The sequence below is a fragment of the Panthera tigris genome, chromosome A3, assembly GCF_018350195.1.
Source record: "Panthera tigris isolate Pti1 chromosome A3, P.tigris_Pti1_mat1.1, whole genome shotgun sequence".
Taxonomy (NCBI): Eukaryota; Metazoa; Chordata; class Mammalia; order Carnivora; family Felidae; genus Panthera; species Panthera tigris.
Genome location: NC_056662.1, coordinates 116844149 through 116869576, shown reverse-complemented (window position 1 = coordinate 116869576; position 25428 = coordinate 116844149). Strand labels below are relative to the sequence as shown.

The following is a 25428-nucleotide window of genomic DNA, read 5'->3' as shown; positions in this document are numbered from 1 at the left end:
AAAAAGTTCTTATGATACAAACAGTGGTTAGTAAATGGCACCATTGGACTTCTAATTTTTGAGGAAATTATCTTAAGAATATAGAATGAAAAATGAAGGAGCTAACACAGTAACCTCCCAAGTAGGGGGCACACACCCCACCTCACTCCATTCGCACCCAAGAAAAATAGGAAAACTCGCATTTACATCTTTTTGGAAAAGTCTCACTCTTTTTTAATATACATTTTGTGTATGTTTTATTATGCATATAACACAGTAATATAGTAGTACTTGTATACAACTACTAAATCCTGTGCAAATACTATTCTATTACTGTACTGTATGCATAATGGAAAGGATTCTGTGCTTGTTTTTACGTACAGCATGCAGGATCTAAAAAGCTTAGATAGCGGTGTTTAACATGTTGAGTTGATTATAAATTCACGAAAAGAAATATAAACCGGTGACTAAACTTATTGACCTAAGTCATCTGAATGATGTGCCAACAGTCTTTGAGCAAATCACTCAGTCTTTAGTGTCCTAATTCCCTTTGCCCTTATGATGAGTTCACCCTTCCTACTGAAACTGGCAGGCCATTGGTATCGACAGTCTGATTGGCCTGACTCAGCCAGGGAGATAGCACACGCCACTGGTGGACGACAGAGAAGATTATGCCTGTCCTCAGTGTGTGGTTAGTATTGTCACCTTATGGTCACGTCTCCCAAGCACTCAGCTCTTGAGGAGAACGGGGGAGGCTAGCCTATCAGGATTCTGGCCAGGCCCTTAGCGGTCGGGGGCTGTTCTCCGTGACACCCGTCCTGTGCATCTCCCACCTGAACCAGTGTCCACCCAGCTAACGTGGCTACTTTGTCTTGAGCCTGGTGGGGAGGACAGGGGACACAAGTGAAAGGATTCCAAGTACTTTGGAAGAAACTAACATAGACTTCCAGACTTAGTAATGTTGTCACTGCTCATTGCTTTTTGGTGCCCGAGTGAAAGTGGGTCTTAATCACCATCCAGACAGCAGTGTTCCTGTTGACCTGATTGCTTAATTTGTCCTTTTACTCATAACCAGCATTTGCATAGCATTGTATGGTCTACCTTACTTGTTTTTCACAACCCTGTAATGAAGCTCGAAAATATTGTTCTATTTGTCTTACAGATGAGGAAATTGAGGCTCCAAAGGTTAAGTGATTTGCCCGGAGTCGTGATAGGTAGTAAATGGCAAAGCTGTAACACAAATGTAGATGCTGCCATTCCAAATCCCATGTCCTTCCTGTGGTAACACTCACCTTAAATGCCTCTTGGATTCAGTCACCGTGACTCTAGGAATCTATTCTTTACATGGTTTCATCTCTTTTCTGCCTTGTTTTTATGAGGGTTTCTTCTTTGTGTGTGTGTTCTTATCACCCAGAGGTGTCGTGGAATATGATGCAGAAGGCTTTACAAAACTCACTCTGCTGCTGATGTGGAAAGATTTCTGTTTTCTTGTACACAGTGAGTATACTTTTGCTATGAGCACGTCAGCCTACATTCATTTGCATGTACGTCCATGTACTGACTTCATTCAGTGGATAAAACTATGTAATAATGGCTGTGAAAACCTTTAGCGCCCTGCTGTGATTCCTTTTACTTTAGTATATTTACCACGTGGTCTTAAAGAGAAAATATCTCTAGACCAGTGGTTCTCAACCACGTATAATTTGCCCCTCGGCAGATGTTTGACGGTGTCCGTAGACATTTTTGATTGTCACGATTGAGCAGGAGGGGAGTGGGGATGGTGGTTGTTGCTACTGGCATTTCGTGGGTAGAGAGCTGGGAGGTTGCCTAAACATCCTACAATGCACAGAACAGCACTCCAACAGCAACAAAATCATTTGGGTATAAACTGTCAATAGTGCTGAGTTTGAGAAACCTGGAGTTTAAGAACTCAGGGTTCCAGATTCCTATTTCAAAGCATCTTTCCAGCATGAGGTTCCAAAACTTTCAGGATTATTCAAAACATACTTGTTTTGGTCATGTGGTTATCATCCTTATTAAGGGAAAAGACTACATCTTTGATAACACATAATAGATATGTAAAAGGTGAGACAAGTTGGAATGTATCCCCGGTGTCACTTTTCATTTTTATTCCACAGATAGGCATATTTAAATGCTTATTGTGTTACGTTAATCAGCGAGTCAGTAAACTTTGGTCCACCTTTCTCCTGATGGATAATTTGAAGTCTCTCTCATTTATTTTTGGTTATATAAAACTTATTAACCCATGGTGCCAGGTTTGCTCTGCAAAATGCCCAGTCTTTAAGCCGAAGACACGTAATTCCAGCTCTCACAAATCAAATTACAGAAAAGCAGCGGGCTTGGCTTGACTTCATTCAGTGGATAAAACTACCCTAGACCTTAATAAACTATTCCAGGAAGAGGAGCCTTGGCCCTATTTAACCAGGCCCTCAGACAGTATAAAGCCATTGACTTGGGGATTTTTGTTTCCCCAGCAGACGGACATTCTTGGTTGCGATTTGCTTAGACTAAAAAATAGTTTTTAAATTCCTTTGTCTTACCCCATTTCACACCAACAGACAGTAAGAGACAGAGACAGAAAGCCTCGAATACCATGGTATAATCTGCACAGAGATAACTGAGCCTTGGCTCTGATTTTGAGGTGTTTCCCAATGATAAACACCTCTTCATGAAGTGCTTCACATTGGGCTTCTACTCTATAGCTAGTCCTGCATTGGGATCATCTCTTTACATGCACCTGAGGAATGCAAGCATATCGCAGTGTATTCATTCTATGCACAGATAAAAAGAGATTTAATCTTGGGTGTTCCTCCAACTAGTTACATGATGTTCAGATCACTGGGACGAGCCTCCCTCTGCTTTCATTTCCTCATATGTACCCTGGGGATCTGGTTGTTAAGTCCTGTGGAGACATTCGCATATGGAGCTTAACCCGTAATACAGGGCCAGGTGGAAGAGGAAGCCTCACAGTCAAGGCCTCCTGGCAACCTCCTCTCTGCTGGTCATCTCACGTGGCCCTACTGGTTCTTCCAGCCACCACTTTTGATTCTCATCTTATGTGTTGCTGTTTTGTTTTTTTCATTCTGAGTCCTAATTCCCTTGTGAGATCCCATTTCCTATTTGCCACATTCACTTTGCACACCATCTTGATCCCAGCGAGTCTGCTTCTAGCCTGGTAACCCGACCCCAGATCCTGATTACATTCTTGGTTCGTCTCTCATGACCCTGGACAGGTGCCTGGGTGATTTGGTTGGCGCGGTTCCCCTAGCCCAGCCCAGCAAGAGGGGGCCTGTACCCTGCCTCGAATGGTGGTGGTGACAGTCAGAAAGCCACCCAGAGTGGCTGTGAGAAAAGGACACAGAAGGAGGGACGCACAGAAGGATAATTGCAAACGTGAAATTAGAGGAATGCTCAACCGCAGTGGCATGAAATCTCAGCTCTTTAAATGAAACTTATTTCGGTTTTCCAGCCATGATTCTACTTCCCAAAATCTTGATGTCAGATCCTATCAGATATGAAGGTACAAAAGATACTCTTGCCATTGTTCATTCTCACCTGTGTCTTCCGCATGCGACTCAACAATGACTCTTCTGGTGGCGGCGAGCAGGAGGGCTGCACGGGGCTGAGGGAGAACTCACCTGCCAGCTCCTGCCCTCCCTCATCGGTACACGTGGTGTTAGAGCGGTTCCTGTTCCTTTGGAAGGTCTGTCCCCCAAAGAATATTTCCCCTGGTACCACGGGTCCGGTGTTTCTTACAGCTCCTTCTCCACCTTCCTGTCTTCGCTTTTCCAAGTCAGATGTGCAACATGAAGTCCCAGAGTCACGTTTCCACTTAGTTGTGGTTCTCTTCTTCAGAAATGTAGAACCCACAGTCACTCTTTACAACAGCTACTAGGGCTTTGGGATTCGTTTAATTTACTTTTTCCGGAGTGTTTTCCTCAGGCCGTTACTCTCTTCCTCCCCAGGCTGCTTGCCCCTTGTCTCTTAGCATTACTGCCTGCACTCGTGGCTCCTTGGCGGATATGACCTCGTCTGTGAATCATGGGGCTAGATGCTATTTCCTGCTCCATCATCAACACGCAGCCTGCCTTTACATATATTATTCTCACCCTTCTGCTTCTTTCTTGTGTCTAAAACAAACGTAGGACTTGCTGCATCAAAGTGAAGCTTGGTTGGACAATGTGTTTTGTTCCGTCACGCAGTTAAGCATCTGACACTCACCTTTTTTCAGTGTCTGCCTGCTTGGTTACAGCACCCAAGGGGCCACTTGTTCCCTTGTTTCTTTCCATGAGGACAGGGAAGCGAATACAGGGTGGCAGCGACTTCCTGAAAGAACATGGCAGTGAATTATTCTGAGATCTCAAGAACATGAACAAGGAGGGAAGTGCCTGGGGATGGAGCCAGTCTTCCATGGCTGGCCCCGCTGCTCCATGGAGAGTGAGCACCTGGCAGGACACCGGATAACATCCCTGCTCTCCTTCCTTTCTCCCCCTTTCCCAGGCCCGGGAAGAACTCGGTCACTAGGGCAGGTGCTGGTAATAATTCTGAGCATTTTGGATGCCAGAGGAAAGAGGCGCTTCTCTCTTGAGGCAGGCGGCTCTGACCTCACACTTTGCTAGAGTGTGCGGAAGCAAGAATGTCCTCGGGGAAAACATTGTACATATTCTGGGTTCTCTCAGGAGCCTCTGCAACCTCCCAGCTTTCTGACGGTTTCAGGAGTGGGGACGGGGCCATGATCATGGCTGTGGAGAGTTTTTGTCCACTTCTTCCTTCTTTCTTTCCTTCCTTCATCCATTATCAACATACTGCAAGACTTGGAACCATGCAAGAATCAGGGAGTGCTCCCATCCAAAAACTGTGTTCAGGAAGGTTTCCCAGCCAGCATGTGAGAATTATCTGTAGTGGTTACGGAGGTAATTCCGTGTTTGCCGAGCTCTGGAGGGACATGTCACCTTTAAGCCAGCACCTTCTGAGAATGCTGGGTGACAAGAGAACCAGACAGCAAAGCACGGTAACACAGAATAAAAGCAACCACTGGGAAAAACATCAGCTCTTCTTCATGGTCCCAGGCAGTGGTACTCTAAGTAGATATGAGAGGAGGCACCAGCCCACGGTAGCAGGATCGCTGCTCGGAAGTGGAGGGTATTGAGGTCTGTGACTCCCAAGGCAAGCGAGGGAGTGTGTGATCGTATGAGATGCTGTCTTTTCTCATTACCCGTAAATCCTTGGTAAGCGACCCTTTGAGTCATCCGGCCTGGACCGCAAGCCAGGTCTCCGTGGCAAAATATCTGTTGCTCTAAATCTGACCATTTGGGCTGTTCCATTTAATTTTTTATCTTCTCTGCCCCTGACCTAATCACTTTAACCCAATGCAACTGAGTTCTGGGTTTATTGAGAACCTGTATGTGCTTAGGACTATGATAGGTCCCAGGGGACAGAAATGGGTCCATAACTCAGGCTTCGCTCTGAAGAAACTTAGAGCCTGGCATAAGAGTTGGCAAACGGTACCCTGCAGGCCAAATCCCACCCTCAGCCTGTTTTCATACGGCCCTAAGCTAAAAGTGGTTTTTGTGTTTTTAAAGAGTTATTGGAAGTGGGAGGAGAAAGAATAGGCAACAGAGGTGGTAAAGCCTAAAATACTGACTCGTTGACCCTGTACCAAAAATGTTTGCAACCCCTGGTCTGGTTGATGAGAAAGGAGGTCAGATAATGGTGAATCACGGTGGTGTATCTTTTTAAGACAACTAGCTTGTGAGTGTGCCTACCATATGCCAGGCACAAAGAGCGGGCAGGGAGAGAGCTTCATACGTTTTATACGTAAGAGAGAGATGTAGAAAAAGAGAGAGACCCTCCCTAATCAAGTCTGGTGAGAGAGACAGACAATAAAGAACTAAAACTATCAACTGTATAAATTTCAAATGCTGACAAGTGATATAACGGAACAAAGCAGGGGGCTGCAAAAGAGACCGAGGGAAGGTGGTGTTAGGCCGGTCGGGAAAGACTAGTTCCTCGGCAAAGTGGGGTGGGCTCATGTCCTCGCCACAGAATCAACATCGTGTCTTTATAGCGACAAGCGAGATGGCTGCTAATTCGGTAAAAACCAACATCGTGCGGTTTTTCAAAACTTGCTTACTTTTTGGATACAAGTCACATTGTTATATAAATAAATAGATTTAAAGAACAAATCAGAATCACTGAAGTGATTAAAATTGGAACCACAATGTTAGAATTCATTTCAGTGTTAGAATTCATTTCACAGTGAATCTAGAGAAAGTGTAATATTATTTTAGAATTAATATGATTACTTCAGATGAGGCATCTATGAAGATTTGTGGCTTAATTTTCTCATTTCTAGTAGGAATGATAGCTATCAAAGTAGCAGGAGCTAAAATTGATTATGAATAAAAAGTAAAATTAATCAGTTCTCTATTGTTCAAAGAGATAAAAGAATATGGAAAAAGATAAAAGAAAATCTACTTTCTAAATGCCTTTTTGCTTTGATTAAGAGAACTATTGGTCCTTCAGATACTTTAAACATTTTGGTTAATTTTTTTCCCGGACTTCCTTGAAAGTGGTTAGCTCTGGTGGGTAAAGCGGTTTTCATCTTTTGATTATATACAGAAGCACACCCTGTTCACAGTTTACAACCTGAAAACTGTAGAACTTTAGCGACCACTGTCACCATTTTGATTCAAATTGAAAGTCCGGTTTCATCTTCAGAGTCTACTTCTTTCTAGAAAAGTCTTTTTCTGTAATTTCTGGCTCTGGTTTGAGCATTTATTTCATCAATTTAAAGTATTCTTGGGTATATCCTTTTCATTCTAATACCTTGGATTTATGTGACTCCTTTTTAATGACCTTGAAGGACTTCTCGTAAGGAAGGAGGTTGAAATCGGATGCACGATCACCATGCGGTGATTTCTTTCCCTATTCTCTCTCATATATATTGTGTGAGTCCTCTCAGTTGTGATTGTTGGATTAAAGTAATTGCTAAGGTGAGTTTATCCAGTCGGAGAAAGGGCATTAAAATTCAGTGATTTTGACTTAAAATTGTATGCAGCTGCTTTGAAATGAACACATGGTAACCCAAGAAGGCATGTAACTCAGTGAAAGGAAGTGGTTTACAAAGAATAACTTTTAGAGTATTGATCCAGCTCAGTATCATCTTTTCTTAGAATTAATTTTAAAGTATTACTGACATTGGTGAAACAGGGGCATTATTTTGGGGGTAAAACTTTTGCTGTTGTTAAAGATAATATTTACAGTAGTAACAGTTAGCAAGTGTTGAGCATATACCATGCTCCAGACACTTCTCTCAGTGTTTTGCATATATGGTATTATGTGGCTTAATCCACATAACACTGTTCTGAGGATAATTACAAGTATTACTGTATTTTACAAATGACAAAACTGTGGCACAGAAGGAGTAAATACACTCACTGTGACAGAGCTAGGGTTTGAAATCCAGGCATTGATTCCAGAGCCCACGTGCTAGACTGCATTACTGTACTATTTCAGATGATTGGTTGGCAGTATCCCCAAGTGTGTGTTGAATTTTGAAAGCTTTTGGAGCTTCCCAGAGAACCTGTAAGCTCCAGGAACAGAAGTGTTCACCCAGGCATGGGGAGATACGTGTAGACAGTGGACATCGCACCAAAGACAGTACCGATCTGAAGGCAGCAAGGCAGCAAGCTGGTGTCGCTCCTCAGTGGTGATGACAGTTTGCCCAGCTATAAGCCCCTGGCCAGTGGCGCAAACATGCCGGCTTGAGTAGGGTTTCACTCTGTGGCTATAGAAAGACATAACTAATGAGTTAATTAAAGAATTAACCGGCTATTGGCTATCAAAGACTAGATTTAACCTGCTTTTAGATATAGTTAATGTGGTCAGTTATAATGGCTGATTATACAAAGTCCTGCAAATGCAAACCTACAAGGTTGGAGCCAAATGGGCACTGGAAGTAGGAGAGCAGCTCAGGTTCTAAGACAAGAAGGAGTGATAGGAACTCCATGCTCCTTTGCAGGATTTTTGTTTCTTTTTTTAAACAGAGTACAATCCAAACATTTCTGTGGCCAGGATTTATCCTGATGGCTTATGAATCTTCTTTTAAAAAACACTTTTGGGGCACCTGGGTGGCTCAGTCAGTTAAACTTCTGACTCTTGGTTTCAGCTCAGGTCATGATCCCACGGGTTTTTAAGTTCGAGCCCCATGTCAGGCTCTGCGCTGGCAGCGCTGAGCCTGCTTAGGGTTCTCTGTCTCCCTCTCTCTCTGCCCTCCCCCACTCATGCTGTCTCTGTCTCTCTCAAAATAAATAAATAAACTTAAAAAAAAACTTTTTATTACAAAAATTTCAAACACAGGGGCACCTGGGTGGCTCAGTCAGTTAAGCATCCGACTTTGGCTCAGGTCATGATCTCGCAGTTTCTGAGTTCAGGCCTCACATCTGTGTGCTGATAGCTCAGAGCCTGGATCCTGCTTCAGATTCTGTGTCTCCCTCTCTCTCTGTTCCTCCCCTGCTCACACACACACCCACACACACACACTCTCTCTCTCTCAAAAATCAACATTAAAAAAATTTCAAACACAAAAATAGAAAAATATCATAAACCCCTATGTGCCCATCACCCATGTTGCATCTTTGTCTATCTTGTTTCATTGACCCCTTCCTCCTTTTTAATTTAATTTAAAATTTTTTCTGGAATATTTTGAAGCAAATGTGAAATATCATTTCACCTATAAATACCTCAGTGTGTATCTCGAACAGGTGAGGATTTTTTAAAAATTGTTTTTTAAGTTTATTTATTTATTTTTGGAGAGACAGAGAGAGTACAAGCAGGGGAGGGGCAGAGAGAGAGAGGGAGAGAGAATACCACGCAGGCTCCTTACTGTCAGCACGCAGCCCGATGCGGGGCTTGAACTCACGAACCGTGAGGTCATGACCTGAGCCTAAATCGAGTCAGATGCCCAACTGAGCCACCCAGGTGCCCCAGGAGTTTTGAAAAGATGTATCCAAAACAACAATATTAGAATGTTACAATACAGTAACAAATTATAATGTTGTTTAATATCATCTAATAACAGTCTGTGTTCAAATTTCCCCATTTGTCTCATATATGTTTTTTTTTTCTTTTCCAATTGGTTTGTTCAAATTAGAATCCAAATAAGTCAGGACCCATGAATTTTGAAAATCCCTGGAAAAGAAGAGATGTGGACCCAAATAATGGATATCACCACCCATTTTCTTTCCCCATAATTTAGCTAAGAAAATACAGAGTGAAATTATTAAAACATCACTTCACCCATGGGCCTGTAGAAGATAAGGTCTTGACGTTTGCTTATCACCTTCGTTTCAAAGTGCTTTTAATTATCGCATTTAGAATATGAGTCATTGAGTCTCTCTGTCAGTTTTGAATAGAATTCTTAGCACTAGAACGAATGGTTAGAGATCATCTAGCCCAGGAAGGGACTTTTAACATTTTTGTGCCAAAGACCCCTTTGAAAAACCCTGTGGATCCATTCTTCAAACAGTGTTTTAAAATGTATAAAATAAAATATATAGTACTGCAAAGGAAGCTGATTCTATTAAAAAATATTATCAAGTCATTAAAAGTGATTTAATCATACACTTAAAAACGTATGACACAGAATATGAGCTTCTTTGATAACAACCTTAAATAACAATATCCAGTGGCAAATCTAATAACCCTTGTAATTTGGAAATAGTGATGAGCATTGAAGAACACTTTAAGATCTGGGCAACACCTGCCATGTGATATAAAAGTATCTGCAATGTCTTATGACAACAAAGGCAAGGTACTGCTAATACTGCTGTAGATTGTTATCTGCATTCCTAACTGGAGGAAACGCTAAATTTCAGTTCAAGGCAGTGAGTGTAGAGATCCACATTCTTCCTGTGCAAGTTCCCAGATACCCAAATTCGATCCAAGACCTTGCGGAGTGGGAGGTGAAGGGAGGTGTACAGATCTCTGACTGAGAATCTCGGAAAACTCCGTGTTACAGAGCTCAGATGTGTCTGAGGACCTCACCCTCAGCCATGCGTAACGTCAGGGGAGAACAGGACTAGAAGCCAGGTTTCTGCAATCCAATTAAGTATTTTTCCTATGTTTGAATGGCTGAATTCTAAGACTCCTAGGCAAGGGAAATACTTTTGCAGCAATATGTGTGAACGCTGGCCTGAAGAACTGTTCAACGTAAGGAAAATACCGGAAAACAGTGCTCAGATTTAAGGATTAATGACCTGTCTTTTGCATATTATATGCTCCCTGATAAACACAAGTTCAACTCTCATAAGTCCATGAGACATTTTTTCCCTGTCTTTTCTGAGGTATCACTTACTATAACTTTACTATAACTTACAGTAGAACTCACCCTTATTAAGTGAATAATAAATTTTGGCAACCACATACAGACGCAGAACTAGCACCACAGTCAGGACGTGACACATTTTTCATCACCCTAAAAAGTTTTTCATCTTTAAAACGTCTTTGCAGCGGATCCCCCCTATTGACCTTCAGCCCCAGGTAGTCACTGACCATTTTCTGTTTCTGTAGCTTATTCTTTCATAGAATGTATAGAGTTCATAAAAATGGAATCAAGTTGTATTTGACCGCTTTCACTTAACGTAATGTTTTTGAGATCCATCCATGTTGTGCATGTGCCGGTACTTCATTCTTGTTTATTGCTGAGTAGTATTCCATTTTCCCATTCTACTATTTACCCATTTACCATGCAGCGGACATTTTATGTGTTTCCGGTTTCTGGCCAGTAAGAATAATGCTTCCGGCTCAGTCAGTTGAGGGTTCAACTCTTGATTTTTGGCTCAGGTCACAATCTCGTACTTCATGAGATTGAGCCCCACATCAGGCTCTGTGCTGTGTGGAGCCTGCTCGGGTTTCTCTTCTCCCTTTCTCTCTGCCCCTCCCCCTGCTCATGTCCTCTCTCTCTCTCTCTCTCTCAAAAAAAAATCAACGTTAAAAAAAAAGAATACTCCTATGAACATAATTTAAGTGCAAGTCTTTGTGTGGACATAATATTTTGTTTCTCTTGGGTAAAAAGAATACTGGATCATATAGTAAATATGTGTTTAACTCAGTTTTGTAGTCCTATATTGCTTTTCAGAGGGCGGTAACTTGTTACATTCTCACTAACAACATATGAGAGTTCTGGTTCTTCCACATCCTCTCCAGCCCTTGCCATTATCAATCCTTTTAATTTCAGCCATTGATAGGTACGTAGTATTATCTCATTGTGGTTTTAATGGACAATGAAACTATGGCTCAACATCACTCATGATTAGTGATGTTGGGCACCACCTTTTCATGTGCTTATTTGCCAAGTAAGTTATTTTGTGAAATGTCTGTTCAAGTCTTTTTCCTGATTTTAAATGGGTTGTTATCTTCTATTTGAGTCATGAATTCTTTATACATATTAGATGCCAGCCCTTTGTCAGTTATATACTCTACACATTTTTTTTCCAGCCTGTGGCTTGCCTTTTCATTTTCTCAACTGTTTTTTTCCAAAGAGCAAAAAGTTTTAATTTTGATGAAGTTCATTTTGTCACTTTTTTATTTATGGATGTACTTTTTAACAAATTTTTAATTTCAGTATAGTTAACATATCATGTTATATTAGTTTCAGGTGTATAATATAGTGATTCAACAATTCTGTACATTACTCAGTGCTCATCGTGATAAGTGTACTCTTAATACCCTGCACCTGTTTCACTCATCCCACCTCCCCCCCCCAACCCATCTCCCATCTGGTAACTTATACTTTAAGAGTCTGTTTATTGGTTTGTTTCTTTTTTGTTTTCTTAATTCCACATATGAATGAAATCATATGGTATTTATCTTTCTCTGACTGACTTATTTCACTTAGCATTATATACTCTAGATCCATCCATGTTGTTACACATGGCAAGATTTCATTCTTTTTTATGGCTGAGTAGTATTCCAGTGTGTGTGTGTGTGTGTGTGTGTGTGTGTGTGTGTGCGTGTGTGTGTGTGTGTGTGTTACATCTTTATCCATTCATCTATCGATGGGCACTTGGGCTGCTTCCATAATTTGGCTATTGTAAATAATACTGCAGTAAACATAGGGGTGCATATATCTTTTTGAATTAGTGTTTCTGTATTCTTTGGGTAAATACCAATAGTGGGATTGTTGGATCATATGATAATTCTGTTTTTAATTTTCTGAGGAAACTCCATAATGTTTTCCACAGTGGCTGCACCACTTTGCATTCTTGCAGGCTGTACTTTTAGTGTCCTGCTTGAGATATTTTTGCCCAATCTAGTTCAGGAAGAATTTCTACATTGTTTTCTTCTGTACGTTCATAGTTTTAGCTCTTAAATGTAGGTCTCTGGTCCATTTCAAGTTAATTTTTGTGTATGGTGTGAGGTAAGGGAGGTATTTTTGTGTATGGTGTGAGGTAAGGTAATATATAATGGTTTATATATTTTTTCTATGCTAATATCCATTTGTTCCTGCACCATTTGTTGAAAAGACTATCTATCCTTTCCTCTTTGAATTACCTTGGCACCTTTGTCAAAAATCAGCTGAACATATAAGTGTAGATCTGTTTCTGTACCTATACTCTGCTCCATTGATCTGCATGTCTGTGCCTTCACTTTATAGTAAGTCTTGAATTCAGAGAGTATAAGTCCTTTAATCTTACGAATATTTATTTGGAATTGTTTTCTCTGTTTAGGTCCTTTGCCTTTCCATATACATTTTAATTAGGTTGTCAATTATTTTCACTAAAAACTTGATTAAGATTGCATTCAAACTGTGACTTAATTTGGAGGGAATTGCCATGTTAGAAATATTGAATCCCCCGATTCATGAACATGTTTTAGGTTCTCATTTATTTAGATCTTCTTTAGTTTCCCATAGCAGTGTTTTATAGTTTTCAGTATACAGGTCTTATACATCTCTTGTTAAATTAATTCCTAAGTATATTTTAAGCTATTATGAATGGAGTTCTTTTAAAATTTTTCATTTTCTACTTGTTTATTGTTAGTATATAGAAATACCACTGATTTTTGCATATTGACCTTTAGTGGATTTCTTAGAATTTTTATTTACATGATCATGTCATCTGCAAATAAAAACGGTTTTACTTCTTCCTTTCCAACGTGTATTTCCTTCCTAACCCCCCTTCCTTCCTCCCTTCCTTCCTCCCTTCCTTCCTTCCTTCCTTCCTTCCTTCCTTCCTTCCTCCCTTCCTCCCTCCCTTCCTCCCTCCCTCCCTCCCTCCCTCCCTCTTTTCCTTCTTTCCTTCCTTCCTTCCTTCCTTCCAGTGGCCTCCAGATCTGACCTATGCAATAATTTGTTGATTTAATTCTTCATGTACCATATGTTGAGTACCTGCTCTGGTTGAGGCAGTCAAGACTCAAGGGATAACAAGAGGAATGCCACCCACTCTAAAATGCCTCACAGTCTATTAAGGAAGATGAACATAGAAAAACAACAATGCAACATTTCAAATGTAATGCTAGGCAACCACCAGGTGTTATGGGAACACAGAGAAGGGGCACCCAGCCCAGTAGCACAGGAGGGCTGCAAGAGCATTTCAGGCAAGGGGCTCTCATCAACAAATGCACTGAGGGGAGAAACAGAGCGAGGAGCAGTAAGCCGTTTAGAATTTCTCAAATGTGTATTGGATCCTGGGGAGTTGTGAGAGATTGAGTTAGAGGCAGTCAGAGACCAGAACTCAGAGAGTTGTATACCAGGCTAATGAATATGGACTCTCTCCTGAGGAGAGCTAGGAGTTAATTGAAGTGTGCTCAGTAGAGAAGTGGCATAATTTGCTTTTTAAAGAAAGGGACTATTTTGGTATTATGTTGAAGATGATTTGGAATGGGGACCAGGACACCTAAAAAGATATTTTAGGCAAAAGATGATTAGACCTGAATGAGCACAACCATAACAGGGATGGAGGGAAAGGAACTGTTTCAAGAAATACTTTGGAAGTGGAACTGGCAAAATTTAGTGATTGATCCCAACCAAAGTGAAGGTCTAAGGAAAATTAGGATGATTCCCAGATTTGTTGATTAGACATCCAGACTGCTAATGATGCAATCATTTGAAGTAGGGACTACATTAGGAGGAACAGATTTGGAAATGTTGAGCCCAGTTTGGGATATGTTGAGTTTTATGAGCCAATGGAAATCCAAGCGAAGAATGAGTGAACATTCACACAAAACAAATGTGTGGTAGAGGCTGTCATCAAACAGCTTATTGGCCTGGAGTCTATTCCTGGAGTCTGTACAAACCCCCAGCCATCCCCAGTTCAGATGATTCAGAACTATTTGGCCCAACTGAACCTTTAACGAAAGGATTCAGTCATGCTTCACGGTGGACAGGATCTGGTTTGGAACTTGGACCTTATTGATACAGTTTTCCTCCCATAAATATGGTTCAGATTCTTGACATGGCCTGACCTAGGATGTCCTGAAAGAGGCTTTTGGGCTTCTGGACTGAGAATGACCCTTGGCTAAAGTTAAGCCATTGCCTTCAGTCAGGTGAGGGCAAAGGGAATGTCAAAACATGTCATAAAAGGACAAATACTGTGTGATTCCACGTATTTGAGGTACCTAGAGTAGTGAAATTCATAGAGACAGAAAGTAGAATAGAGGTGACTAGGGGCTGAGGAGACAAGGAGTGGGGAATTGTTGGTTCATGGGGACAGAGTTTCCGTTTGGGAAGATGAGATTGTTCTGGAGATAGATGATGGTGATGGTTGCACAACAAAGGAATGTACTTAATACTTCTCAACTGTACACTTAAAAATGGTTTAAATAGTAATTTTTATGTTACTGTATACTTTACCACAATAAAAAAAAGACACAATTCATTTGTAGGCAGGCATCTTATTGGCAGACTTTCGTCAGTCTCAGTCAACCTGGTGTTTTTCTCTAACTCATTGTCAATCAGAGGTTACTGGTGATAAGAAGTGACCTCTAATAATAGGTAACAATAATAATAGTAATGCCATTGTTGAATGTATTATTTGCTGAGTGATCACTGTGTGCAAATTACTGTGTTAAGTATATTCATAATCCCATAGAATTCTCTCAGCCGCCCTATAAAACAGATCCCTATTTTACACTAAAGGAAACTAGTTGCCAGGTGTCCCATAGCTAGTAGTTGAAGGAAACAGCATTGGAAGGAAGACCTTTTCATTCCAAACTCTCATTCTCAGCAGTTCACTAGAGCTTCCCAGTCTACGTGCTGGGGCACACCACTGGCTTGGGAAGAGGCTACTAATCACTGTAGTTCTTATGGAAGCTGGATCCCATGTGGGCAACCTCTGCTGGCCTCACGCATTTTTCCCAGCGTGCCAAAACATCACACCATTTCTCTGATGATGCCATGATTTGAAAGAAGTGGGGAAATGGTGGGACACTATATTGCGTTTTCTAAAACAATTAGAAGACCCTAGATATGCATACGACCAGTCTACCTGATGGGGAGGGATCCTAATTCCTAGTTCCTTTCTGCACACGAGGTCCTACAGGGTTCTCCCGGTGTTACTTCTGATGTGCCCGGCTGTGAATCTGTCTCTTTGTACTCTGAGTCTTTTGAGCTCTCCGGGGTGTTGAAAAGGTGGATTAGGATTCCCTGTCTCCAGGGAAACCATAGTGCCTGCCAGCAATCAGCAAACTTTGCATACAGGTGAGCCTAGTGAAGATAATTGCAGAAAGGAATCTGAGTGTGATTGAGGCCAGGTAACTAACACTCACTTTTTAAACAACCCCTGCAATTTCTGACCTAAACCATTGTTCCCACTCGGTTTGTTTCCCAGTGAAGAGACAAATTTAGTTCCTTGCATTTTCCCAGTTAGCCTTTCAAGTTAGATGCAGAGTCTCATTCAGCTTTATAGTCCTGAACATTTGTAGGAATGGGGTTTGCCTTTTTATGTACTCCCAGGTGACAGGTGCATTTGACTCCAATGAGCGTTTAAGCATATTCTTTGTGCCAGGCACCATGCTGAATACTAAAGATATAGGGCCGAATGGGACATGTTCTTTTTCTAAAGAAACTTACAGTCTAGTGTACTCAGATTCCAGGAGGCTTTTCCCAGTGAACATTGTCTTTAAAAAAAAAATCTCTTTAGCTACGCTTAAATTTCCTATTTTTCATTTGGCTGCAGCTTGGAAACCTCACATGTATTGTAAACTGTCTTCTGTGTCAGACAAATTAAAAAGAATTTGCAAAGTTTATCCTTAAGCTCTTGTTTGATTGAGACCTCAGAAATGAACTGTGGTCTGAACAAAGCATCTCCAAATGGTGCATAGCCTTTGTTTTATGTCGGAAGAATAGAGTGGGCCAGAACCCTCAGTTCAGACTGTTCCACCACAGTTGGTCAATGAGAAGGTAGAACCTATTTGATGGGAAGCACTTGAACACTGTATTTACAAGAAGATGAAAACATGCTCAGCTGGCCTCCACCCAAGAGGACAGAATACTTCAAAAGACCCATTATTCTGGGAGATGAACAGCCTAAGATCGCAGACTCCGTGGACTCCACAGAGAGTAAACAAAAAGAGACTGTATGCTGTAACGTTCAGAGACCGTTTACTCCAGCATCATTCACTGTTTCCATTATTCCAGAGATCATGGGGGCTGCAGAAAACCAACACAGTCAGAAAGAGTGGCTTCTTGATTGCAATTTTCCAAATGTGATGATTTTAACAACTACAAAGTACTTCGAAACAACCCAGATTTCACTTTGGTACCTTGAGAACGTTAGTTTTTTTATGCCACGTAGGAACCAAGGCAGTACTGGCCAGTGGCTATAGTGCAGAAGTGGGGGTGAAGACCTCAGTGTCTATTTCGGACCCCATTTTGTCCTGTCCAGTGAGTTTGGTCCGCTTCAATCTCCCCATGTAAGGTAATAATATAATTAAATTGGTGGTTCTTAAAGTGAGCCAAGGAACACACAATTGGAAAGCAGGGGGTAGCTGCTGTGGTGATTCACCTTCCACGATCCTTGGGTATTTCCAGTTTGGGAGAACAGGAAGCAGGTAGGACTTGGCCAAAATTTTCGAGCATGTGCAGGCTTGTTCTTGCACACACGCACATACACACACCCTTCAGTGATAACACTCAGCCACCCTAACACTCCTGGAACTACTAAGGCTTCGACAAAAACCAAAAGTGTCCCTCCCACACACAAAATAGAGGGACTCTCCCTAAGAATCTTCCGTTTAAAATTTTTTTTAATGTTTATTTTTGAGAGAGACAGAGAGATAGAGAGCTAGCGGGGGAGGGGCGGAGAGCGAGGGAGACACGGGATCTGAAGCGGGCTCCAGGCTCTGAGCTGTCAGCACAGAGCCTGACACGGGGCCCAAACCCACAAACCAACTGAGCCACCCAGGCACCCCCTCCTTTTAAAATTTTGTATTTTATTGTTTGAATAGGCAGTATATTCACCTAATTTTTAAAAACATGCTCACTGTGAAAAAAATCTCTTTCACCCCTGCTCAATCCGTTTCTCTTGTTATCACTTCTTTTTGAAGTATAATTGACATACAGTGTTAAAGTCATTTCAGGTGTGTGACATATTCTTGTCACTTTTGTTAGTTTTTCAATTCAGCCTTTCAGAGTTTCTTCAGGTGGATAAAATAAATATAAGAATATATTCTTAATTTTCCTCCGTCTTACATGAAAAGAAGCACATGCCACACCTTATCTGCACCTAAAACAAGAAATTTTGATGTCTTGTTGCCACGGATGTGCAATTCCTAACCTCCCCTCAGTCATGGTTACTGAGTTAACACAAAGGCTGAGAAGGTACAGCTTTCCAGCTATTGTAAATTTAGGTGGGATTTATATAATGCCTCTGTCACTCCCCAGTTGTTATTAGAAATGTCTCTTCAATATCCAGTATAAGACTTCACAATATTTCAAAGTACTTGCTCATTTATCGTCTCCTTTAATTTGAGTCTCCCAAAACCTCATGGAGTTGGGAGGGCAAGTATTATCCTTGTTTTTAAAGTGAGGAAGGTAAGGGTAAAGGGTCTGCGTTGGGTCACACGTCTGGGTCTGGGGCCGTCCTCTATGCCTTACGCCACTTTCCTGTTTTCCAAAACAAGGGAGAAACCGCCTTCCCTAGTTCTGTTTATGCTTCTCAGTATCTACCACATAGTCTTTCATGGTTTCTCAACACTTCTTGTTCTGAGATAATTGTATAGTCACGCATCAGTGTAACAAATAATACGGAGAGATCCTGTGTCCCTGCTACCCAGTTTCCTCCAGTGGCGACATCTTGAACAACCTTAGCACAGTAGCAACAACCAGGATATTCACATTGGCACTGTCAAGATGCAGAACATCCCCATCACCATGAGGATCCCCGGCGCCCAGCTCAGAACCCGTCTTGCTCTCCTGCAGTTTTCGTGGATTTCCCCTGCAGTTCCCACTAAATCAGTCACGCTCGCCCACTGACTCCGTGGTCTTCATACTCGTCAGTGAGTAATGTGACTTGATGTCTCCTGTGGAGATAACTCCCCGCAGAGAAATCCTGCAAAGTTATACCTTGATCCTTCCCCACAAAGGGCAAGTTTTGTGTATCTAAATGTACTAAATACCGTTCCTTTAAAAGTATCCCAGACCTACAAAGATGTGACCAGGTCCAGCATTTCAGCAAACAAAAGCTGAGGCTTGTAACAAGCAGGAGTCATTGCCATACAGTTATCGCCACAGGTACATACTCAACTTCCAGGGCAACCAAAGTACTTAATAAACATGCCACCTCTTCTTTATCTTAAAATGAGAGACCTAAAGGAAGCACCACAGTAATAGTTGCCAGCCAGGATCCACCCCTTATCTGGCTGCTGTCAAACAGTCTGTAAATAATCAATCCGGAACAGTCCTCTGGGTTGTTGTTTTCTCTCCCACTTCTCTTCTTCTGAACATTTCGCCTTTGCAGTCTCTGCCTTCTGGACGGGATCCTGTGATCTCTCCACCTGGAAGGAGTCAGTATATGGAAACATACCTGCATTTCCAGGGAAATGGACTGAGGTTATCAAAAAAAACCCCATCTGTCCAACCCTAGATCAAGATCAAGGCGTTTTATAGCAACCCAAAGAGCCGCACTCTGGAACACATAGTACAGCTCCTTTGGGAAATACCTGACTGGGGAGTGACTTTTGGTCTCCCGGGCAAAATGTTCACTTCTCAGACAGCAAATCCTTTGTAGAAGGGCAACAGACTCAAACCTGGGTGGTGACCAGATAAAGGCGGGCCACTCCTGTTTGAATGTTTGTCGTCTTGGTGGGGAGTGTGTTTAACAAGGTTTCTGCCTTATCTGTCTTCTTTTAGATTTATAGCTCCAGAGCCCACGAACGGGAGGCCACAGATGTGAACACAGGCTATGGAAAGATTAAAAACAAACCTGGGCTGCCCGATAAAAAGAATCTTGAGATATTTTGGATTTTGTTCTTTGTGTTGTCATTTTGTTACAGGAAGAGCACATTAGAGGCTCTAGCAGAGCCTGAGAGTACTTAGCAGTACTTGGCTAAGTGTACGTATTACAGAATGCTGGAAGGAATGTTGCTTTGGCATTATATGTAGTAAGTATACTATTTCCCATTACTCGGTCCCTGGAAAACAGGGTTCAGCCCAGTATTTTAATTCCATTAAAAACTATTGAACCCTCGTCTTGGACCATCCACTATATCGGGGACGTGAATAAGATGTGGTCCCTCCCCTATGGAGCTTAAAATGAGAAGATCATCAATATACCCTGCTGTTCTAGACATTAACATTAAAGTCTCTAAGAAAGGGCCAGACCGAAGAACAAGCCCTTTAGGAGGTGGTGTGTGGCACCTGCTTTGTGGCCCTTGTGCCGTGGAGGGGCTCTTGGCCACTACTGCTGTCGGTTGTGTATTTCCTTGTACCTAAACCACCTTTGCCTTCTACTCCTGAACAAAGAGTCAACCCACTGTCCACCCAGATGGCATGATTATTCCTTCAGTCTGTTGATACCTTCTGCTGTTTCTGTGGAAGAGAAAGTGTCTGGGCCCTCAATTCAAATCAACACTAGTCATTGTCATTTGTGGAACACTCACTGTGAGATAATCACTGCACTAGACGGTTTATTTGTATTATCTCATGTATTCCTTACAATCCTACCAGATAAAAATCATGATTGCCATTCTACAGATGGGAAAGTAGAGAGCAGAGAGGCAGTAACCTGCCTAAGATCCCACCGGTGATAAATGCAGAATGATTTCAGTGAGTCCCAAGTGTTCAAACTCTGAGCCCTTTCTGCTCTGCCTTCCTTCCTTGCTTTATTTTTCACAATGATAAAATGCTATTATTTCTTGATTCATTGAAAAGAATTTTTTAAAGTTTATTTCTTTTGTGAGAGAGAGAGCATGGGGAAGGGGCAGAGAGAGAGAGAGAGAGAGAGAGAGAGAATCCCAAGCAGGTTAGGCGCTGTCAGTGCTGAGCCCTGTGCAGGGTTTGAACTCACGGACGGTGAGATCATGATCTGAGCCGAAACCACGAGCTGGATCCTTAACTGACTGAGCTACACAGGCGCCCCCTTGATTCTTACAGTGATGTGATGTTGCCCTGTTTCCCTGGGATGTGGGAGTCTGTTGTGCAGAGGGTGCACGAATATGGGCTCAACGTACACATATTATGTTCCAGAGCCTCGGGTGCAAAAAAGGATGGAGAACATCTTATTTGGCTTTTCCAGTTGAAAGATGGGAAGGATAGAAGATGACCATCTACAGCCGGGTTGCAGTGGAGTGCTTAACTTGTCTGATAGTGTTTGAGATGAAAGGAGGCTGCTTCACATGTATAGAATTCTTCAGAAGAACACAGACCCAGGGGCTTAGAGTTTTCACCCATCACCCATCACCTAACCTTTTGTAAACGCAAGGTGGTTGCATGTGTTTAATTTGGTTGGGCCTCAAGCTGGACCAGAGCCACCACCTGCCACCGGGGCCACTTCCTGCTGCATCCGGAAGATCGTTCTTTCAAGGTCTCCCCTACCCAGGCAGTGCCCCAGCATGACCTCCTCCTCTCGTGACATGGGCCCCATGGGGATAGCCGTCCTTCCAAATGCAGTGATGTGACCTCAGATAGTTCCTGGTTTTCTTTCTTTCTTTCTTTCTTTCTTTCTTTCTTTCTTTCTTTCTAAACCAATCAAAAAAATTTTTTTTTAAGATTTATTTATTTTTGAGAGAGACAGAGCATGACTGGGGAAGGGGCAGAGAGAGAGAGGGAGACATAGAATCCAAAGCAGGCTCCAGGTTCCAAGCTGTTGGCACAGAGCCTAACGCGGGGCTCGAACTCATGAACTGTCAGATCATGACCTGAGCTGAAGTCAGACACTCAACCGACTGAGCCACCCAGGCACCCCTCTGGTTTCCTTTTTCAAAGAAAGAGAGATCAACCTGTCAATACACCGTGAAGGAAACAAGCCTCTTAAATGTCCTGCCCTTCTTCCAGCTTGGTTGAGCTATAATTGAATATTTAAAGTTTCATATACATTGGACCCTTGAGCCATGTTGGGTCAGTGGTGCTGACCCCCCCTATGGTCAAAAATCCACACAGAACTTTTGACTCCTCCAGAACTTAACAATGAATAGCCTACTGTTGAGCAGAAGCCTTATTGACATTATAAACAATTAACATATTTAGTATGTTTTATGTATTGTATACTGTATTCTTATAATAAATTAAGCTAGAAAAAGAAAATGTTATTAAGAAAATCATAAGAGAAAGTACATTTGCAGTACTATACTGTATTTATTGAAAAAAATCTGCGTATAAGTGAATTCACACAGTTCAAACCCATGTTGTTCAGGGGTCAGCTATATTTAAGGTGTACAACTTGATGTTTAGATATACATATGCACTGTGAAATCACAAGCAAGCTAATTGATCACATACTCATCACACCACAGTTACCATTTTTTTCTCTGTGTGTGTGTGTGTGTGTGTGTGTGTGTGTGTGTGTGTGTGGTGTGTGTGTGGTGAGAACACAAGATGGACTCTTCTGGCAGGTTTCAAGTATATAGTTTTGTTAACTGTAATCACCATGCTGTACATTAGATCTCCAGAACTTACTTATCTTGCATAACTGAAGATTTGTGCTCTTTGGCCAGCATCTCCCTGTTTCCTACCCTCCCCACCCTAGTCCCTGGCAACCACCATTCTACTTTCTGCCTCTTCGAGTTTGACTCTTTTAGATTCCTCATGTAAGATCACGCAATATTTGTCTTTCCATATCTGACTTATTTCAGGTAGCCTAGTGTCCTCTGGGCTCATTCATTTAATCACAAATGGCAGGATTTCCTTCTTTTCGAAGGCTGAATAATATTCCAGTGTGTGTGTGTGTGTGTGTGTGTGTGTGTGTGTATGTATATATACACTAAATTTTCTTGATCCATTCACCTATTAACAGATATTTAGATTGTCTGTCTTGGCCAATGTGAATGATGCTACACTGAACATGGGGGTGCAGACCCCTCTTCAAGGTACTGCTTTCATTTCCTTTGCATATATCCGCAGAGGTGAGATTGCTGGATCCTGTGGTGGTTCTGTTTTTAATTTTCTGATACAATCCCACTTGTCTATTTTTTCTTTAGTTACCTGTGCTTTTGGTGTCACATCTAAAAATATTGCCCAGACCAGTGTCAGGAAGATTTTCCCTTATGTTTTCTTGTAGCAGTTCTACAGTTTTCTGGTCATACATTCAGGTCTTTAATCCATTTTGAGTTGATTTTTGTGTACGATTTGATAAAAGTCCAATTTCGTTCTTCTGCATGTGGATGTCCAGTTTTCCCAGCAGCATTTATTAAAGAGACTGGCCTTTCCTCGTTGTATGTTGTTGGTAACCTTGTCGAGGACCAGTTGACTGTAAATGGGTGGATAGGCTCTCTGTTCTGTTCCATCGGTCCATGTGTCTGTTTTTATGTCAGTACCATACTATTTTGATTACTAGAGCTTTGTAATATATTTTGAAATCAGGATGTGTGATGCCCCCAGATTTGTTCTTCTGGCTCAAGATTGCTTCAACTATTCAGGGTCTTCTGTGGTTTCATATGAATTTTAGGATTTTAAGACATTTCTGTGAAGAGTGCCATTGTGATTTTGATAGGAATTGCATTGAATTTCTAGATCACTTTGGGTAATATGGTAAATGTCCATGCCCTTACGGCAAGAATTCCACTAACATATTGAAACTGAAACAACGCTATGGTATTGGAAAAGATTGTAGATAAATACAAAAAGCACGTGTCACCCCAAATCTCTCCTTTCTGGGGCCACTGGTTGCAAGGGAAACAGCCAACCTTGTAGGTTACCTAAAAAATGTAATACTGGAAGATTCTGCTTGTCACTTTGAAAATGGCAGGTTTGAAATGGGTTTTCAAGCTTCACAAATGTGTGCTCGGGCTTGGTGATTACCCATAGCTTATGACATTTATGTTAATCAGTAACATTTAATCTTAGATGATCGCTCCTCCTGTTCTAAGAACATGGTAGATGTGGAGGTGATTCCTATCGTTAAAGGCATTAACTTTCAGTAGGCATGTGTGCAGAGAGTGTACAGAAAGCATAGGTACAAATATGTTTTAAGAGGGGAAGAGAAGGCAGAATTGGGAGCATTCTTTTGGGAAAACATGTGGAGGTTTCAAGATTCTACTTTGAAGGAAGGGTGTCGTGTGATGAGCAGGAGACCAAGAGATTCTTTCTAATGGTTGGTCCAGTTTACTTTTCACAAAAGCGGCGATGGAGGTCTATGACCGAACTGTGCTCAGAGCTGTAAATCACAAAGCTTAATAGAAATCAAACTTTTGTCCCTGATAAAATCGTACAAGCTAAATGAAATACTAAAATTTTTGCTTTGGTCTAGAATTGTGTCACCTTGGTTTAGTCATGTGGGTATCTCCTGGGGAAATGGCCGTTAAGGCAAAATCTTTTAAAACTTGTAGCTTTGGGGAGGAAAGTGGAGTAGAGCGTGAACCCCACATAATAAAGAGGTGAACTATTGCTTAGGCAAAGGCTCAGAGATCAGGGGAAAGCTGACTGGGCTCAACTCCAGGATTCTGGCCTCAGTGTAAGTCAGAATAGTCAAGTGAAGGTGTGGCTTGATAGAAGTTTACTTTTAGTCCAGAGGATGGTTAGGGGTTATAAAAAGCTGCGACTCGGACAGAGGTTTATTCAGTTTGGTTCAGATTCAGTGGCCACCACACAGAGTAAACAAATAGGTACTGAGCCTCTCAGACTTGGGAGTCCGAAATGGTACTCCGTGGTGCCTGCCGTCAAGTTGCTCGCTGTCTAGTGCCGAAGTCTGTGAGACCAAGAAAGCCCGCAGTGGGATAGAGACTGCCAAGTTCTGTGGAACACTGAAGAAGGTTCTGAGGAAGCTTGGAGAAGGCTTCACAAAGACGCACGAAGCGGGGACCAGCATGGCTGAGGCAGCACGTGGAGTAATAAGAGCTTTGGAGACGGGAGACCAGGGAGGCCCAGCAGCACCCATGCCCACTCCGAGCGGGGAGAGCAATGGTCCCCAGCACAGGAAGTCATCTTCACAGCGACTGCTCTCAGCACGGTCTCCTGGAATGCCGCAAAACTTCTTTTACTCTGGCTGGCGAAGATAAAAGATAGCTGATACGACACCCCAGTGTAGGAGACGGTTTTCACCAGATTCCCGGGATTGAACATCTGCCTCACCCAGCTTTTAATGGAAGAACCAGACGTGTGAACTGAGGCTCCAAACCATGGACTGGTGTGTGATTTCTCCTTCTCTTTTACCCCCTTTGTCCACTTGGGCCCCACGTAATGCAACACAGTGTAGCCTGTGGTTCCAGCCCTGACCCTGCATCCAAACCCCTCCAGAACCTTGAAAAGGTCTGCCGTCTCCACACCTCCCTGCCTTTCTCTTCTCCCAGCCCCTCTCCGTTATTGCGTCAGAATTAGAGGGAGGGGCATGGTTGCTGAACTTGTGTATTTTTTTTTTTTTGGTGTTGTTTATTTATTTATTTTGAGAGAGAGAGAGCAGGGGAGGGGCAGAGAGAGAGGGGGGGAGAGAGAACCCCAAGAACCCAAGCAGGTTCCTTGCTGTCATCACAGAGCCCGACTCCGGGCTCAATCTCAACAAACCCTGAGATCATGACCTGAGCCGAAGTCAAGAGTCGGACGTTTAACCGATTGAGCCCCACCCCCCCCCACCCCCTGCCCGGTGCCCCTGAACTCTGTTGTATTTTAAAAACAGCTTCCTTAGAAAGTCTGAGGCACAGCTAGTCTTGCTTGACAGCTGCAGGGATAGTGGAAGGAACCCACCTCACAGCCAGAAAATCTGGCTTGCGTTTCCACACTCACCACATACTGGCCCCCAGACTGTTCTGCATCTGTGAAATGGGATTGGTGCTTATCCC

General features: G+C 42.3%; 1 protein-coding gene across 5 annotated transcripts in view; it reads left to right on the top strand.

Moving 5' to 3' along the window:
- The window catches only part of BABAM2 (BRISC and BRCA1 A complex member 2), a 395194-nt gene that overhangs the window by 314518 nt on the left and 55248 nt on the right, over positions 1–25428 (top strand). For all 5 annotated transcript variants that reach the window (XM_007088867.2, XM_042982266.1, XM_042982264.1 and 2 more), the window contains exon 10: positions 1394–1476. In XM_007088867.2, the coding sequence (XP_007088929.1) occupies positions 1394–1476 (83 nt within the window). The remainder of the gene's footprint in view (positions 1–1393; positions 1477–25428) is intronic.